At 35.4% G+C, this 17748-nt stretch overlaps 1 protein-coding gene across 1 annotated transcript in view; it reads right to left on the bottom strand.

Moving 5' to 3' along the window:
• Positions 1–17748, bottom strand: part of DNAH14 (dynein axonemal heavy chain 14) — a 554037-nt gene that overhangs the window by 154958 nt on the left and 381331 nt on the right. The window contains exons 54-60 of the mRNA XM_003791010.1: positions 15761–15952; positions 14481–14662; positions 11968–12076; positions 11135–11260; positions 7368–7462; positions 2630–2789; positions 690–821 (exon numbers count right to left, since the gene is read on the bottom strand). Coding sequence (XP_003791058.1) covers positions 690–821; positions 2630–2789; positions 7368–7462; positions 11135–11260; positions 11968–12076; positions 14481–14662; positions 15761–15952 — 996 coding nt within the window. The remainder of the gene's footprint in view (positions 1–689; positions 822–2629; positions 2790–7367; positions 7463–11134; positions 11261–11967; positions 12077–14480; positions 14663–15760; positions 15953–17748) is intronic.

Genomic DNA, 17748 nt, shown 5'->3' with positions numbered 1-17748 from the left:
AAATGTAACTATAATGCACCCATAACAATTAAAAATAAAAATTAAACTATGCAAAAAGAAAGACAAGTGTCAACTATTAAAATGAACCTTTTAAATAAACTTTAAAATAAATGTGTAATCATGTTTACAAGTGGGATGTTATGGTGAAAGCTATTAAAACAAACTACTATGCTCTTATTTGATAACACAGTTGTCATAAATAAAAAAGAATCTATTAGGAGTATGATAATTAATTCGCAGGAGCATGACTAATCTATTAGTTAGCATTAGTTAACATATCCAATTAAAGTTTTTTTTTTTTTTTTTTGAGACAGAGTCTCACTATGTCACCCTGGGTAGAGTGCCATGGTGGCACAGCTCACAGCAACCTCAAACTCTTGGGCTTAAGCGATTCTCTTGCCTCAGCCTCCCAAGTAGCTGAGATTACAGGAGCCTGCCACAGTGCCCAGCTATTTTTTGGTTGTAGTTGTTGTTTGGCAGGCCCAGGCTGGATTCAAACCCGTCAACTCCAGTATATGTGGCTAGCGCTCTAGCTGTTGAGCCACAGACGTTGAACCAATTAAAGTGTTTTTTCATTAGATATTTTTTCCACAGAAGTTCATTTGAACATTGTGAAAGGAAAAATTATTTCTGGGACTTTGATGTATCACTTCTAAATCTCTACAGATATGTAGGAGGGAAAAGCATACCTTCTGTGCTTCATGGTAGTTATTCAAAGCTATAACCCACTGGCACATAGAGCAGCAAGCAACAGAAACCAAAGCTATCTTGTTTGGGTTGAAATCAGGTATCATTAAAATTCTTTTCAGCTTCGTAAAAACCTTGAGAGAATACAGTTCATGCATTACATAAGAAAGATATAATCTGAAGTTTTTCTCAAGCTACACTTGATGGAAATTTTATTTCATATAAGAAATATTCAGCTACTCTTAAACAGTGGAATCAGAGATATATACCTGTCTATAAAAATGGCCCTCGTCCTGGGGAAGTGGAAAAGTCTTTATGATAAACATTCTGCTATTGCTATTGTTCTTGTAGTAGCTTTTATATGATTTTAAAAGAGAAACTCCATTTTAAAATAAGAACATAAACGTACTAACTTTCTTAAAAGGCATAACCTGGCCCAGTGGCCATTGCAACCTTAACATAAGAATACTTCTGTGAGGACATTTGCCTAGCAACTGCCCATCCACCCTTGTTATTGATCCTTGTAGCAAAAGTTAGTTATCTTAAAACAATTTTCCTTTGAAAACCTTTATCTTCCTTTACCTTCCTGAATATGCACATCGTCTACTGTGGCATATGTATTCCCATTGCAATTCCCTATTCCTGAATAAATATCATTTTCTTTAAGAGAGCCTCTCTCTGTTACTTAGGCTAACATTATCTTATTCTTTCCATTAGCACAGATCATCATTGTAACTAAGTAATTATCTGTCTAATTAATTGTTTAATGTGTGTCTTTCTTTACCATGTAAGCTTCACATAGCAAGGCTTGAAAACTACTCTTAATATCTCTTATGAGAAAGATGTTCTTTTAATATTTATTGAGCAAATTAACGAACACTCACCTCCTCAGCCTAGGACAATGCTGCAGTACACCTGTGAATTGATTAATCTGCCTGTAAACTTAGATCTCAGCTCAGCTCCTACGTAATATCCTAGTGTCAATATTCTTCCAGTCCCTATCTGTTGCCAATTCTACATTTCCAGGTCCTTGTTATAGCAGCAACTATTTCCCAGTACAAAATTACGTATTAGTTTCCTGTGGCTATTGTAACAAATTACCATAAAATGGGTGACTCTTAAACAAGAGTTTATTCCCTCACTGTTCTAGAGGATAGAATTTGAAATCAAGCTGTAATATTTCCTTGGAGTGCTCTTGGAGAGAATCTATTCTTTTCTTCTCCCAACTTCTGGTGTTCGCAGGAGTTGCTTGGCTGTGGCTGCATCACGGCATTTGGCCTTTTCCCCACTTCTATCTATAATGCCTTGGTCCAGGCCTTTGTAGGCTCCTGCCTACTTTGCCATGCTCCTTTCTACAAAACTCACTAGTCCACCACACTACCAGCACCTTGAAGTTTCCTGCCTGCCCAGGGCTTTGGCTCTGCTCTCTCCCTGTTTGAAATCTTACAGTAAATTTATATTCTTTTAAATTAAATCAGCTCCAGTAAAACCCTTTAGTAGAGTTTCCAGGATACTTCACTTTTTCTTTACTTTTTTCCCCCCTGAACCTTAATTCTCCTCCCTTGTGAATTAATATTTATAAAGTACTTAGGACAATGTCTGGTACCTGCTGTTATATTAACATTTGTGCAACTTAGACACAAATTGTATTTTCATAGTAAAATGTAGTCTTTTTAGAAAGACTTTCTCCCACTATTGTCCTCTTCCCTATTGTTAGTTATTTAAAGAGATTCTAAGACATGACATTTTCTGATTTCAGTGGCATGCTGCTTTTCCTTGACACTTTCAAGAAAGTTGTCAAGTTGGGATATGCAGGCAGTTACTCTCTGATCTTTTAACTCTTACCACTGTCCGATGATTCTAACACAGAATTTCAATTTTAATACTTCTATCTGACTTCATACATGTATACATGTTATGAATGAGGGATGCACGTTTTTACCTTATCAGGTATGTTGTCCTTGTCAAGGTTAATCAATTTTTTTAAAAAACCAGTTTCTGAAAGAAGTAACTTTGCCGTTGCCCAGCTAGGTTTCTTTTGCAGAAGAATACACACTGCATTCATGACTGTCAGCACGAGGAAGGGAGGCCGAGTGTACACTCTGTGATAAATGGTGAAATATCTAATTACAGAACAATTAAAATAAAATGCACTATAAACTATTGCAGAAGATAAAATACACAGATTTTAACAGGTATTTTAAGAGGGAAAACTACTGTCAATGTAAAGCTATTTTACTATTTGTGTATCTTTGAAAATTTGACTATCTTTAATATATGGATATCTTTGCTTTGGTAAGATGAAATGCATAAAACCAAAATATATACAGAACATCTGAGTTAGAAACTAATTATTTTTATTATAAAAGTTTTCACTGTAGAGTTTTTTTAAAAATAGGAATCCTCCTATTTTATTTTAGTGTTTATTCACTAATGACTGCTTGACAGAGACACCACGTGTGTATGTGGGGGGTAGGTAAAGTCAGCCTGTTCCTGTGATTTAAGGTGTGTAATGTCCCACTCCCCTTAAACATATCTTTTGATTTTTCTTCATCCAGATCCAAAATTCCCACCATAAAGTTAACTGATAGACCAGGGTCAGGGGAAGGAAGGTAGGTAAGAATTTATCTCTCAAGTCACCCTTTCAATAGGGTGTTCACTTTTGATACATTGGAGGCTATCTCTTAGCTGTGTCTTACTTAACCGGATCATTAGATAAGAAGTCGACAATTTGGAAAATCTGGGATCAGAGTAACATTCATAAGATAGAAGTTTCAATGAGAAACCACAAGAGGGGTGGTGGAGACTTGAAACAAGGGGCGGGGGTCCATCCAGGATATTGAATTTCCTCAGATGAAAATTGTACAGACTTCGAAAAGAAGAAAGGTAACAAAGCCAACTTTACATGTATGACATTACCCAAGAAGGTCTCTTGTCTTAAATTTCATAACTAGATCCATTCATGGGTTGATGGGCTTCTTCCATGACTTAGCAATTATGAATTCGGCTGCAATAAACATTCTGATACATATATCTTTGTTATAATGTGATTTTTGGTCTTCTGGATATATATCTAGTAATTGTAGGATCGAATGGCAGGTCTATTCTTAGATCTCTAAGTGTTCTCCAAACATCTTTCCAAAAGGAACGTATTAGTTTGCATTCCCACCAGCAATGTAGAAGTGTTCCCCTTTCTCCACTTCCACGTCAACTTTACCTCTTACATGTTTATATGGATGGAGCTGGAACATATTCTTCTTAGCAAAGTATCTCAAGAATGGAAGAAAAATACCCAATATACTCAGTCTTACTATGAAACTGTAGCCCAAGAAGAAGGGGAAAGGGGAGCAGGAGGGGAGGGGTGGGGGGGAGGATGGGTGGAGGGAGAGTAATTGGTGGGACTACACCTATGATGCATCTTACAAGGGTACATGTGAAATTTATTAGGTGTTTAATATAAATGTCTAAACACAATAACTAAGAAAATGCTGTGAAGGCTATGTTGACCAGTTTGATGAAAGCATTTCAAATTGTATATAAAACCCTTACATTGTACCTCATGATTGCATTAATGTACACAGCTATGATTTAATAAAAAAAAAGTTTCATGACTAGAAATTCTAATCTTTATGTTCATTTGGATTAGCCTTTATTTAGCAGTCTACTTGTAAAATATAGTTTTCAGGAGGAATGAACAACTAATTCATAAACTCCTTATGTGGAACTTTTTTTTTTTTTTTTAAGAAACAGAGTCTTATTTAGTTGCCCTCGGTAGAGTGCTGTGGCGTCGCAGCTCATAGCAACCTCCAGCTCTTGGGCTTAGGCGATTCTCTTGCCTCAACCTCCCAAGTAGCTGGGACTACAGGTGCCTGTCACAATGCCCAGCTATTTTTTTTGTTGCAGTTTGACCGGGGCCCGGTTTGAACCCACCATCCTCGGTATATGGGGCCGGCGCCCTACTCACTGAGCCACAGGCACCGCCCTAACTTTTTAAATTTCTTTTCTGAGATTATCAGTTTTGCCTTGTTGAGATAATAAGAAAGACAATAGAAGAACTGTGAAAAGAGACAAGGTCCACAGAAGAGAAGCAGAGCTCCAACAATCAACCTTTCCTCAATTTTACCCAGGTTTGATTCTATTTTAAACAAATATGATATGAATATAGCTAAATTAGGATGAAATTATCTATGACATTTAATTTAAATGAAAGGGAAAATAGGATTAAAATGACTGTAATTCAATGTATGTGCCAGGAACAAATATCTGATTCAAAGTGAGACCTATCTATTCTTGAAATTTGCTTTGAAGTCCTCTATGACTTCACAGAAGTAGTCTGTTTTAGATCCATCTTTATTTACCCTAATATGCATTTTTTACTATCTTTTATTTTCTCATGGCTGATGTTGCAAAGTGTCAAAAGATTAAACTACCACGGGGAGATCATTTGCATTTTGATTATGGAGCTAGGAAAAAGAACGCATGTGCCAGATGTCTCTGCTTCATGTCCAAAGATTAGCAACAAAGATGATATTATAAAGTAGCCTCATTTATGTGGCATTTTAAGTGGGCAAAGTCTTATGCACATTAAAAATATCACAAGTAGTAATCTAAAAACAAATAAGCAAGCAAACAAACAAGGTGTATGCAAAGAATTAATGAACAAGGCTGGTTTTCTTTAACTTTGGTAGTTCTAGGGAAAGAGAAAGGTTCTGTTTGATTATAAAAAACCTCTTAGCAAGAAAGTAATTTTTATGGAGCAGTTGTCTTATGCAAGATTCTAAACACAATCAGTCCTCTCAACGTGTTTTCACTGTTGCCTAGAATGGATGTTCAGAGACAGAGAGGTTATAAAGAAGGTGGCATTGCCAGATTCCAACCTGGGAAGCTTGGTATGGCAGCCCATGACACACTGTTCATCAGAAATTAGGCTAAAAGGGATTTAAGCTGATGTCTCTCAGAAATATCTGCCAGAGAAAAAGCTAAGACAATATGAAATTTTTGGAATAAAGTCCTGAGATACTAGGGGTTGCAGAGAGCTATGCTGGGGAAGGATTGGCCCCTATTACTGCTTTGATATCACCTCCTCTCCTGACATACCTTCTGAGTTTTAGTCATCTTGGTCTTTGGTAGTTTTTGAAATCTGACTTTTGTGTTAATAAAGTATTTCAAGAATGGGAAAAAAAGTCCAATGTACTCAATATTAATATGAAACCAACATATAAACAACTACACGTTCACTTGAAAGAACACACACACACATATGATCTAGCAAGGGAGAGGGAAGAGGAGAAGAAAGGGTGAGGAAGGAGGGCAATTGGTGAGATCTCACTGGTGTACATTATGTGGGGGTGTTTAGCACGCCCTCTGGGTGAAGTGCTCAACTACAACATGAACTTGACCTTACAATTGAAAATAATGTAACCTAAACATTTGTACTCTCATATTAATCTGAAAAAAAAAAAAAAAGAACTTTCGTGCTTTCCATTTCCTCTGCTCAGAACACTCTTCCTTTAGATCCTGCTTAGTTTTCTCTAAGCTTTGTTCAGTGATCTGCTCCAATGGTACCTCATCAAAAAAGGCTTCCCCAACCATTACCTGCTGTAATGTTAGTGCCTGGAATGGGGAGTGCACATAGTGTGCACTCAATATATTTCCTGAACAAATAAATGAGTGCATAAAAATAAATGGATATAAATGAAGTTAAAAAGGAAAAGGAAGTAAAAATTCACCTTCCTTTTCTTGTCTTTTTGCATTTGTGTTTTTCAATTTTAGGTGGATTAAACTCAATACTGTAACATGTTTTGTTCTTCACCATAAAAATAAATTGGTTAAAAAGAAATATATTTTATTTTTCATAACAAAATAATTCTGCTATTTCCTATTCTTATTCCAAAAGTTATAATGTTTTAAAATATCATGGTAGATTTGCTTTATATTTCCACATTTTTTATTGAAATATTACTTCTATAAATAAGGGAAAACTCAACATATTTTAAGATAATGCAGATTCCTATTGGTTTTTTTTTTTTTTTGATACAGAGATCAAGCTAAAACTTCTACCACCAAACATTCAATTTAGAACTTACAGGACCATATCTTTGTACCTCAAAGTATTTCATTCCTTCCTGTATTTTGTTACATATTTCTGTTTAATGTCCACAACTCCCGGCACTGAGTTTGAGAAAAAGCACAGCAAGGGGAAATACTTCCTTTGCAATGTTAGCATTCCCTTGTGGTAATAGCCAACGCTGCAGTCTCAGATATGTGTTATCCACATTCCTTCAGCTTCCACATGCTCTCTAGCTAATCTGGCAGAAGCAGCAGCAGTATAAACATTGTCTTTTTATTTTCGAAACTATAGGCCAGGTAATGACTTCATTTTATTAAGATACACATTTTTACTTCTCAGAAATCTCAGTTTATAACAAATGGCACATCACAGTTTAACTGGCAGCATTTTTTTCTTAGGGTATAAGAAATACTGGTATGGCTTATAACTGATTATAAAATTGATAAGATATGAAGATATGGCATATACCACACATAACAAAAACTTTAAAGTAACCAAGATGATAAAAATTAAACTAAAAATAGAAGTATAAGCTTACTAACTTTTACCATATATTTATGTTTTAGTCTGAGCTTTTCCAACTAGAAAGGAAATTAAGTATGTTCCTTACCTTAATTCAGCAATATCAGATTTATCCAGGGAATTGAGAGCCACAAGTGCCTTGTCTAAGGCTGGAAGGACCCCTTTTAGTTCACTGGCAGTTTTCTGCAGTAAAAATATAAATCCTCAAATACACATGAATGAATATAATTGTATATTTAAAATTTTTATATGTTGAACTTGCAAAATAGAATTTGACAGTTTTACAGTGCCCATAAGTTAGGTATCTTGCATGACTTGGATGTGCACACTTGCTTATACTGTTGGAAATGTGTTTTACAGTCCTAAAACAGTAGTGTATTATTCAATACCTGATGAGAAATTATCTAGGGGAAATAAAAATACTGAGTGGCTTCTGCCTTTTCTTTTAGGCTCAGTGTGATATTAACAAATGCCCTTTTGAGGAATGGTCCAGTTAAAGGTAGAATTATAGGGAAGGAAAGGAAGCTTAAGCTTCAGCCTCTTATCTGCATAGACCCCTTCCAATGTTCCAGAAGGAGCTCTGCCAAAATTCTGGCAGGGATATTTACATATGTATATTTCCCAACTCAACTCCCCAAAATTTTCACTACCACTCCACTGGAGTATGTATATATAATAGTAATATAAACTTTTCCTGTAGTGTCTGGTACAAGAAATATGTGCATAGTGAAGGAGAAACAGTTTTTCAATGCATGGTTGCAGAAGCTGGTCTGTGGAAAAATCTTTCCATTTATCAGATGTATAAAATTGGAAGTGGATTCTAAGTGGTTAGAGTTTCTTTTCTTTTCTTTTCTTTTCTTTTCTTTTCTTTTCTTTTCTTTTCTTTTCTTTTCTTTCTTTCTTTCTTTCTTTCTTTCTTTCTTTTTTTTTTGAGACAAAGTCTTACTCTGTCACCCTGGGTAAAGTGCCAGGCATTATTGTAGCTCACAGAAACCTCAAACTCGTGGGCTCAGGAGATCCTCCTGCCTCAGTCTCTCAAGTGCTGGGATTACAGGCACCTTCCAGGATGCCTGGCTAATTTTTCTGTGTTTTAGTAGAGCCAGGATTCTTGCTCTTGCTCAGGCTGGTCTCAAATTCCTGAGCTGAAGCAATCCTCCTGCCTTGGCCTCCCAGAATGCTAGGATTACAGGCATAAGCCACTCCCCATCAGGTTTAGAGTTTCTCTGAGTGATACTCAAAATGGAAGCTCACTCCTTCAGGAGCATACTTGTTAAGCAGCATATGCTATTCTAAATTTTCCAGACGTTCTTCTTCTTTTTTACTGGGAATAATGTAAAATCAAATTCATCAGAACTCCTAGGTTAAATTTTTTTTTTCTTTAGAGACCAGGTTTCACTTCCCAGGCTGGATTGCAGTGGTGCAATCATAGTTCACTGCAGGCTTAAATTCCATTTATCCTCAGATAGCTAGGATTATGGGCATTACATATTATGGCCAGCAAAATTCCTGAGTTTTTAAGTAACAATTGCTGCATTTGGAAATATATTTTGTAATGTTTTGATGAAATAAGTGAGAAATTTCAGATTAATTACATAGAAATGCATGCAATGTGCCTCATTTTGTAATTTTATTTTATTTATAAATAAATAATTAAGATAAAAATTTGTGGAATATGAAATAAAAATGATTAAGTCATAAAATCAGTAATAATTGTGATACAGAGGAGCAAATTAGAGTGCAAAATTTCAGATCATACCACAAAGTGTTAATTTAGTAAGAGGAAAAAATAAATTTAGAATGGAAGTAATGAAATGGTTCTTGGTTTAGTAATCCAGTTCACAAAGATCAAATCACATGATCACATTGTAAAAATTTAATTTTTTTGTTGCATTTTCAAGAAATATTGGCATTAAAGATAATGATATAAATATCAGAAAACATCTTAATAATGAGATCCTGATAGAAAATTGGTTAAAGAATGTCATTATTTCCAACGGTACTTGACATTAACCACTGCACAAGAAATCTTGAAATGCCATTGCTGCTTATGTCAAATTTGATAGCAATCCTAAAAACATTCATGACATTGTCAATGAGTTATGGATTTCAAAGAAACTTCTTAACTATCAGAAATGAAAAAAACATTTCCATCAACTATGCTAACAATTTTTTAGGAAATGATATTACAAAATCATTTTTTTTTATTATTGGGGATTCATTGAGGGTACAAGAAACCAGATCACACTGATTGCATTTGTTAGATAAAGTCCCTCTTACAATTACAAAATCATTTTTCATACAAAGAAGTGATCATAAAGTATGCAGTGAAAAAATGTAGGAAAAAAGGAGAGTATAAGGCTAAACAATAATACTTTTCTAGATTTTGTGATGTTTATGATAATTTTGTATTTTATTGTGATTTCTTTACTTATTCTAAATAAATATTCACTTTCATATCTGATTGTGCACTAGTGATTTTGTATTCTTTAAAAAAATGTGGCCTCAAATTGTATAAGCTCTAGGCCCTAATGAACCTGGGTTTGTCTCGGGGAAAAGCAGTTAGCCTTTGTGGTATGGCAGCCCCTCTTTTGAATTTCTTGGTGCCCATTTCCATTTGGCCTCAAATTTTCAAGATGGAAATTAAGTTGTACTCATATATTTAATATATTGATCAATAGTAGTACCTTCAGGTGATTGACACAGGACTCATGTAGTGTCTTAACAGAAGAGGGGAAGCTTCTCATCTGGGAAGGGCCAGTAATGTGCCTTTCCTGTTACTTTAATGCTCAGGACATAAGGAGACCTTGCAGTTTACTTGTGTCCAAGTAAGGGGATTTACCTCATCTGTTATCTTATTTGAAATAAGTTAGCTCTTAAAACATGGATCGTTAACTTACAAAGATTTCTTAAAGGAACACTGGATTGAAGGTACTAAAGGTAATGTTAATAATAAAAGCATAGGTGAACAAGAAAAAAGCAGGCTGACACTTTTTATTCTTGACATCAACTTTCCTTTAACCATGTTGTACAATAAAAAGTAATGATGAGCTAATCAAATTTGATAAGACTCCAGCCAAAAAAAATTGAAATCACAAAGTCTATTTGAAATATACATTCACATTCACTATTATTCATAATAAATCTTGTCCTAGGTGTTTATTGGGCTTTGGGATATTAGCCAATGATAGCTCATGCATTTAATGTATAAATATATAATTATACAATATTGGGGTGAAGGCACGTATATTTATATTTTTTAAATGATGGAGTTGTGTGATTAAAAACCATTTACACATGGAAGATGAATAAAACTCCACTCTACACTTCCTCTGAGCTGGAGTGCCTACAGATCAGACCAGAGTTGAACATTTGGTAATTTGCTAAACCACAATGGCTCCTGCTGGGATTCTGATTACAGAGTATAGAAGGGAATGTCTAGTTTAAAAAGAAAGGATTATTTAGTCAACAACAGAAGTGACACACGTCACAAAGCCAGTCCCTAGAGCTGCCTTGTTTTTTTGCAGATGTTCTTCAGGGCTAAATGTATTTCTGATATAGCCCCACTGAGTGTCTATTCATTGTAACCAGAGAGCCTGCTATGAGTTTAGGTCTCTGGAGGATGGGAATAATATTTTTGTACAAAATGAAGTACATTACTTTCATTTAATAGTGTCCTGTGTGTAGTAGGGACTCAATAAGTATTTGCTGGGATAAAAATAAAAAGTATCCATATTTGGTGCACTATATATTTAAGAGCAATCAGTTTGACTTATTTTAGCTCTGAAACACTGAAGAGGTTAGGATATAATTTTTCCAATCTCCAGATTATTTTAACTAACTATATTTTAATTTTACCTGGGCATAATCTTCCACAATTCTTATTTCTTCTGCCATAATTTCTTCATCCTGTTTGACAAGTGTTTGAACTTTCTCAGCTACTTGTGACTCTTTCTGTAGTTTTTCCATTAGAGTTTCTGTTTCCTAATGAACAAAACAATCTTAGAATGGATTTTAAGAGATATGATTTCGTTTTTAAAAAGAGAAATCAAGTAGGTCATTTCATTACTATAAAATTTATCAAATTCAGCCTGAAATATATTTAATAGACTCATTAGATGATCTTAATAAATACCACTTCATAAAATACACATGAAGAATAATGAATGAGATTTTTAGAATACGTGAAAGACTGAAAGTTACCACAGAATAAAATATTTAACTAGGGAATCCTTTTATATAAGCTTCTATAGTTAACTATGTGAGTCAGAACATTAAGTTTGTGAACTCATCCTAGAAAAAGTGCTACATATCTCATTGCTAAATATCACTACGCTTACCTCTGGAGTACTCTCCTTGGCCGTCTGGTGACCGTAGAGATAGTCAGCAAAGACAATGGAGCACTTTTTCTAGGATGAGTTTCTGAACTTAATTGATCTCATATACTCATTATTACATTTAATTATTAAAATGTAATAATGTTACTATTTTATTCTTATTGTTACTGTTTTTCTCATTTTACAGATAAGAAAATTGAGACTAAAATAGTGAGGTAATTTCTTTAAGGTTATTCAGCCTCATGGTAACAAAGCTAGAATTCTAGCTTATCTTTGTCAGGTCTCAGAGCCTTTGCTTTGAAACACTGTTGTATGACTATCAAGTCTTGAAAAGATATTTCAAATCAAATATACCATTGTCTTTTGTTCTATTTGAGGGCCAAGAATAAAGAGCTCCTCCTGCATTTCTGTAACTAGTGTGGTTGCTTCCAGGATCTTGGATAAACCAACATAGAAATGGTCCCTGAAGGAAAACAAATATTAAGAAATTTTAAGATATAATAAAATATTAGCAAACATAATTTGATCATATATAACAAGAATTATACTGAATTATGGCTAAATGGGGTTTATTTCAAGAATGCAAGACTGGTTCAATATGAGAAAATCAATTAGTATCATTCATCATATCAACAGGCTGAAGAAGAAAATTTGCTTCTGTATTAATATCAATTCATATAAAAAAGCACTTGTTAAAATTCATGACAAAACTCTTTTAAAACTAGGAATAGAGAGAAATTTCCTCATCTTGATGAAGAACAGGTGTCATTAAAACAAAATGGATTCTTAAAGGAAAAACTTAAAAAGATAACTGGGCTCAGCTCTCACTGGAGCACATGCATAAAGACAGGCAGTTTGGGCTTTAACTATAATAATTCCTCAGAAAGGCATATCTACTATTTAAATAGAATAAATAGTAGGTATGCTACTTTGGGGATGGAAAAGAGGCCCAGCTTGGTTGAAGAGACCCAAACCGCACAATTAACCATTCCTACTTTTTTCCCTCCCTTATCTACCCTGGGAAACTGATCTACTGATATCTGTGGATAGCATCAAAGAGGAAAGTGGGGGACTGTAACCTGGTGGTAATTTTGGCCACCTAGCTATAATTGCCGGATATGTGCAGTTATGTATATTGATGATAATAATGAGCTGTAGGTGGCCGTGACAAGAGGTGAAGAAATTACTTCAGCTCTTTTGGTCTCAATGTGGCCCACACATCAGGGGGGTAGGATATGGTCTAGAATAGTACAAGGCATGTGAAGAAGAAACTATTGAGCTACTTAGGGAATGTGTCTGGGCATAAGCTATAGGCAAGGCATGAGAAAGCTGGAAAAAAGGTGAAGTGATTGTGACAGAGTTTGCTCATAACAATTACATGGCTGTGGATGGAGAGCAGCACTGGAGGTGAGGAGTGAAAGGAAGGTCCATTACTCTCTCTTGACTCTTACTTGTAGAGCACCTGGACAATTCACCTAGGACTATTGGCGTTATCTTCAATTTAACTGCTGACCAACAAAAATCTTTACCTATGGACTCTTAGAAATCTCCTAGGACTTGCTGACCCCAGGAGTAAACAGCTAGCCTCTACTTCAAACAATAGAACAAGATACATTTTTGGAACACTGACATTATTCTCTTTCACTTCATTATATTCAGGCTATCCTAACTGCTCCAAATTTAACTAATGTTGACTTGTCACGTCCCACTTGACCTTGCTAACAACAACTTAATAATAAAATTAGACCTTTACTACACATTAGCAAATGTTGTTACTGAGTTTGCTACTACTTACATAAACATCATGCCTGTACTTGCCTGCTACACACAAAATAGTCTGAACTCTATAGCATGAGTAGTAGTAAAAATTTACATTGCCCTGGACTTGTAGCCAGTCCTGGACTGCTGGCCAGTTGAGGTAGAGTATGTGCAATTGCCAATAACTCTTGCTGCACTAGGTTTAATAACATTCTTAACTGGGTTGGCTCCAGAAAGGCTATTGCCTATCCTCCAAGTGCAAGGTGTCATAGTCCTGGTCACTCTCATCCAATGTTCCCTCAGACAAATGGAATTGATTTGGTCCAACCCTCTATCAGTAGAATTAATTAGGTTATCTGATGAAGTGGTCTGATTTTTAGAAAGAATTCTTATCTGGAAAAAAGACAGGTTTGGGTGATGGACTTGTAGAGGAATGGTTCCACAGTGGACCTTTGGCAGGTTTCATGTCTCTGCATAGGTCATATAGACAAGAATTAAGTGCAACACATTTGATCCTCCCAGAACACAAGAACATGAGGTGCTTGTGAGCAGATGATATCAAGTCATTTCCCACATTTCTTTATTTTCCCAGAGGTTATCCTGAGATATCTTCTCAGTGTTTACTGAGTCCTGATTAAGTATGTGGCTTTCTGCCTCAAAATTTCCCCCCCACCTCCTCAAGTACAGCTGCTGACTATAAAACTGCTTCACTGTAGCATGACATGGGTTCCTCAGCAATAATGTTCCACTCTGTTGCAATCATCTGACCCCTTTTATTATATATTTTTTGTCATCCCATGGGACAGGGACATGGAGCAGTGGGACTGTTAGCTACTCTTGCTTTCATTGTCTATGTAAGTTATAAACTGCCCGAAGTAAACAAAGGCAGTGTGCATACTGGCTGAAACTGTCAGCCTTGCTTTGATATGGACAGGCTTTGAATGCACAGGGGAAATATCAATTCTATCTCTTTTACGATCTTTTGCAGCTTCTGCCTTTTTCCTCTACCAAAAAGGCAGATTTGGGCTTATCATTTTACATTTGTGTCTTTTTATGAATCAAAGCACCAATACAAAATATGTGTTTCTGATTTGGGCTCAACCTCTTACCTCTTCTTTTGCATCTCCTTTTCTCGTGAGCTCAAAATTTGTGCAAATGTGTCCATGAATTGCAAGTAATTATTGGGAGTGACATAATAATGCCTTCTAGTTTCTTCAAAGTATTTCGTGCTCAAGTCTTTTATACTTTTGTGAATTTGGACACATGCTGCGGCAAGTTTTTCTTTTAAGTGCTGAAGAATAATAATTTTTAAGAATTATGAGAAAACAATCTAAATATACATAAAAGAATAAGTTGAACACTGGATAAATTGAAATATTTGATCATTTCTGAGATGTGGAGATGTAGAGAAAGGTCCTACATGAAAAGGACCAAGAAAATACAAGTTTTAATGGCTGGGATGGGTGGTGGAGTGGAAGAGGTAATGATACAGCTAATGACTGATGGCATATCAGACTCATTCTTCTAGACAGCAGATTTCCATGAAGGAAAACAACCTCCATTGTGTGTGCTAGATTCTGTGAATTCTTTGTAAATTGTTTTGGCCTGGCTACAACAGCAAACAAATGAGAGCACAAGTCACAACTATAAAATTCTCTCAGAATTTGAGCCACAAGTGAGCATCTACTCTAAAGTGATTATACTGAAAATCTCATAGGCCTCAGCTGACAGAAAAGGGGTAATAGTTTTTTACCAAGGGAGTTGTAAATATATACAAGCCTGAAACTCAAAGTGGGACTTAGAAAGGGGATTGTAATCTTACTTGTCCAAGTGTTCAAGAAGAGCAAAAGTCAAGGTAGGTAAAGACCAGGTGAAACCCAAAAGAAAATGCAGCTGTATTAAGTGACCAGTGATTGGCTAGGCTTAGTGGACTGCAGATGTGTAACCAGGACTATATTATATCTGAATCAGAATCCTTTTCTGATCGAGGCAAAGAGAATACTCTTTCTATTCTGATTTGCCTACAAAGTACTTCCTTAAGTATATGACTATTAATAACCATTTTAAGATAAAAGATAAGGAAAGCAACCATAATCCTTAGCCAGTAATACTTGTGCCCTAAATCCTTGTATAACTATAGCAGAAATGAGGGTAAAGTCTAGAATAGTTAAAAAGGCCCACACAGTGCCAAATCTGGGCATCTTCGAAATAGAATGAATTGGGAAGAAAAACATCTGGGGATAAGGAGTCAAGACCAACCCTTGACACGTTTTGTAATTTGGCTTATAGTTGCCTAATTTTGCCCATTTCGTTTTCATTACTATTCAGAGGCATAATACTGTCAGATGCTATCAATAAACTGAAACTTTCATTTGCATTAGATACTTACCTCTCTTTTTAGGAAATTCACCTTTTCTCTTAAGAAGGAATTGGCTACAAGAAGGAGAGCTTCATCTGGCCACCTCTTATACCAATCGATTGTGCAGGAGCTGATCAAAGAAGGGTATATTCTGCAATTTTGGCGTAAATTAGGTCCTTCAGGACTCATGATTATGAAAATGTGAAGATTTTTATATATTCTCTGAAATAGAAGTTGGTAAAATGTAATCCACTGCTTTGAAAGAATATTTTATTAAAAATTCCATTGAAAATTTATTTCAATTCTTTCCTTAACGGGTACACTACAGACTGATCAATTGTTCATCAATTGCCTGCTATAAACAGAGCCCTTTCAGGGAAAACTGACAGTCCCACAGAATCCTTCTCAGGAAAGTAGCCATAGTCTTCATATGACTCTGCCCTTTTGCCTTCAGTTGCATGGACCATGTGTGTGTGGGGGCACCTGACCCAGAACATCCCTTACATAAATCAACTCTTATGAGGACATTAGGTGCTACAGTTCTGTTCAGTAGGGGGACCTTATATCAGATGGTGCTGCATCAGACTATTTAACTCTTTTCTTTGGGGAAATGTACATTAAGGCCATATGAACTCAAAGTGAGAAAACAGTCAGATAAATTAGAGTTAAAAGAAACAGACTGACATTATAGGTAAACCTCCACAGGAGGTAGTAATAAACTACAGCAAACAGATTACAGTTAAGCAATATTAGATACTATACAATTTTACTGGTCCTAAGGTAAAGGCTAGTTTCTTTGAAATTTGCCTGTATTCCTTTTCTTCATAGGACCTGGATATGCTGCTGCTGTTTCTGGGTCTTTGGCAGGTCTGGCCATGAGGCACAGATTCCTTTCTTGTTATTTCCATGTGTCACTTTATAACAAAACCACACTTCTGAAAGCAGCCTCAGTGAGTCAGTGGTCCTCTTAACTCAGAGTCCAACTATATAAGGTGATGATATCTTTAATTATTAAGTAACCAATTATTTTGCCAAATAAGTATGCTAAAGCTAAAAGAGAACTAAAGGGTAATGTATTTTTTTCTTTTCTCCTCCTATTTGTCTTTAAAAATTTATAAAGACCAATAAAACTGCTAGATGCCAATGCAATACAGAAATATTTCAATTAAAAATGAAAGTATCTCTCTTTGCTTTCTCTATTCCCAAACTCCTATCACACATTAACAACATAAAGTGTGCCTTTATTATTTATTACTGTTACAAGACATGTCAAATAATTGTTGGAAATATAGTATCATGTATATACATAATGAAATAAATATTTAAAGTTATTTCTGACTAGGATTCTTAGTTTATTACTTTTAAAAAAATTTCTGGAGTATACTATTCTCCCTATTCTAAGTTAGAATTTCTTTGTTCTTTCTTACCATTCATAGTCTAGTGAATAAATTAAGTATGTAAAGGCATCAGATGCCACACGTTATCAGGATAAATGCTGTCTTTCTTTCTACTATGGAATTTTAAAATATAAACTCAATCCAAGCCTCAATTTTTATCACCTTGTTCTCTGCAATTAGATTCATTTTTGGATTTTTTCATTTTTAGATCTTCTTCTTATGACAGATTACTAAGTATCTGTTGAGGGATAGCAAGTGGCCAGGTTCAATTTTTAAATGACCCTGTGATAGACAAAAACTGGCACCAGAAATAAGTTGACCCGTGGTCCTCCCCCAGTGAACATTTTGGTTTGGGTAATCATATCTGTTATTCACTAAGCCACTGGTCGGTCATCATGCTTCACAGACACAGAAAGCCCCATTCATTTGGTCTAGTAAGTCTATATCTGTCATTGAACCAGTTTTTTCAGTTACCCTGCTGCTAAGCTCATTCTGAATAGCTCCTGTTCTATCTGGCCAATACCTTTCAGTATCCATCACCTTAGGGTCAACTCTAGGTCTATTCAAAGAAATGAAAGACTTCCTATTTCTTACCTTTCAGGACTTGTTACCAACATAGCT

Source organism: Otolemur garnettii, unplaced genomic scaffold (assembly GCF_000181295.1).
Source record: "Otolemur garnettii isolate 467f Iridium unplaced genomic scaffold, OtoGar3 scaffold00045, whole genome shotgun sequence".
Lineage (NCBI taxonomy): Eukaryota > Metazoa > Chordata > Mammalia > Primates > Galagidae > Otolemur > Otolemur garnettii.
Note: the sequence above shows the minus strand (reverse complement) of the source record. Positions and strands in the feature narration are given on the sequence as shown.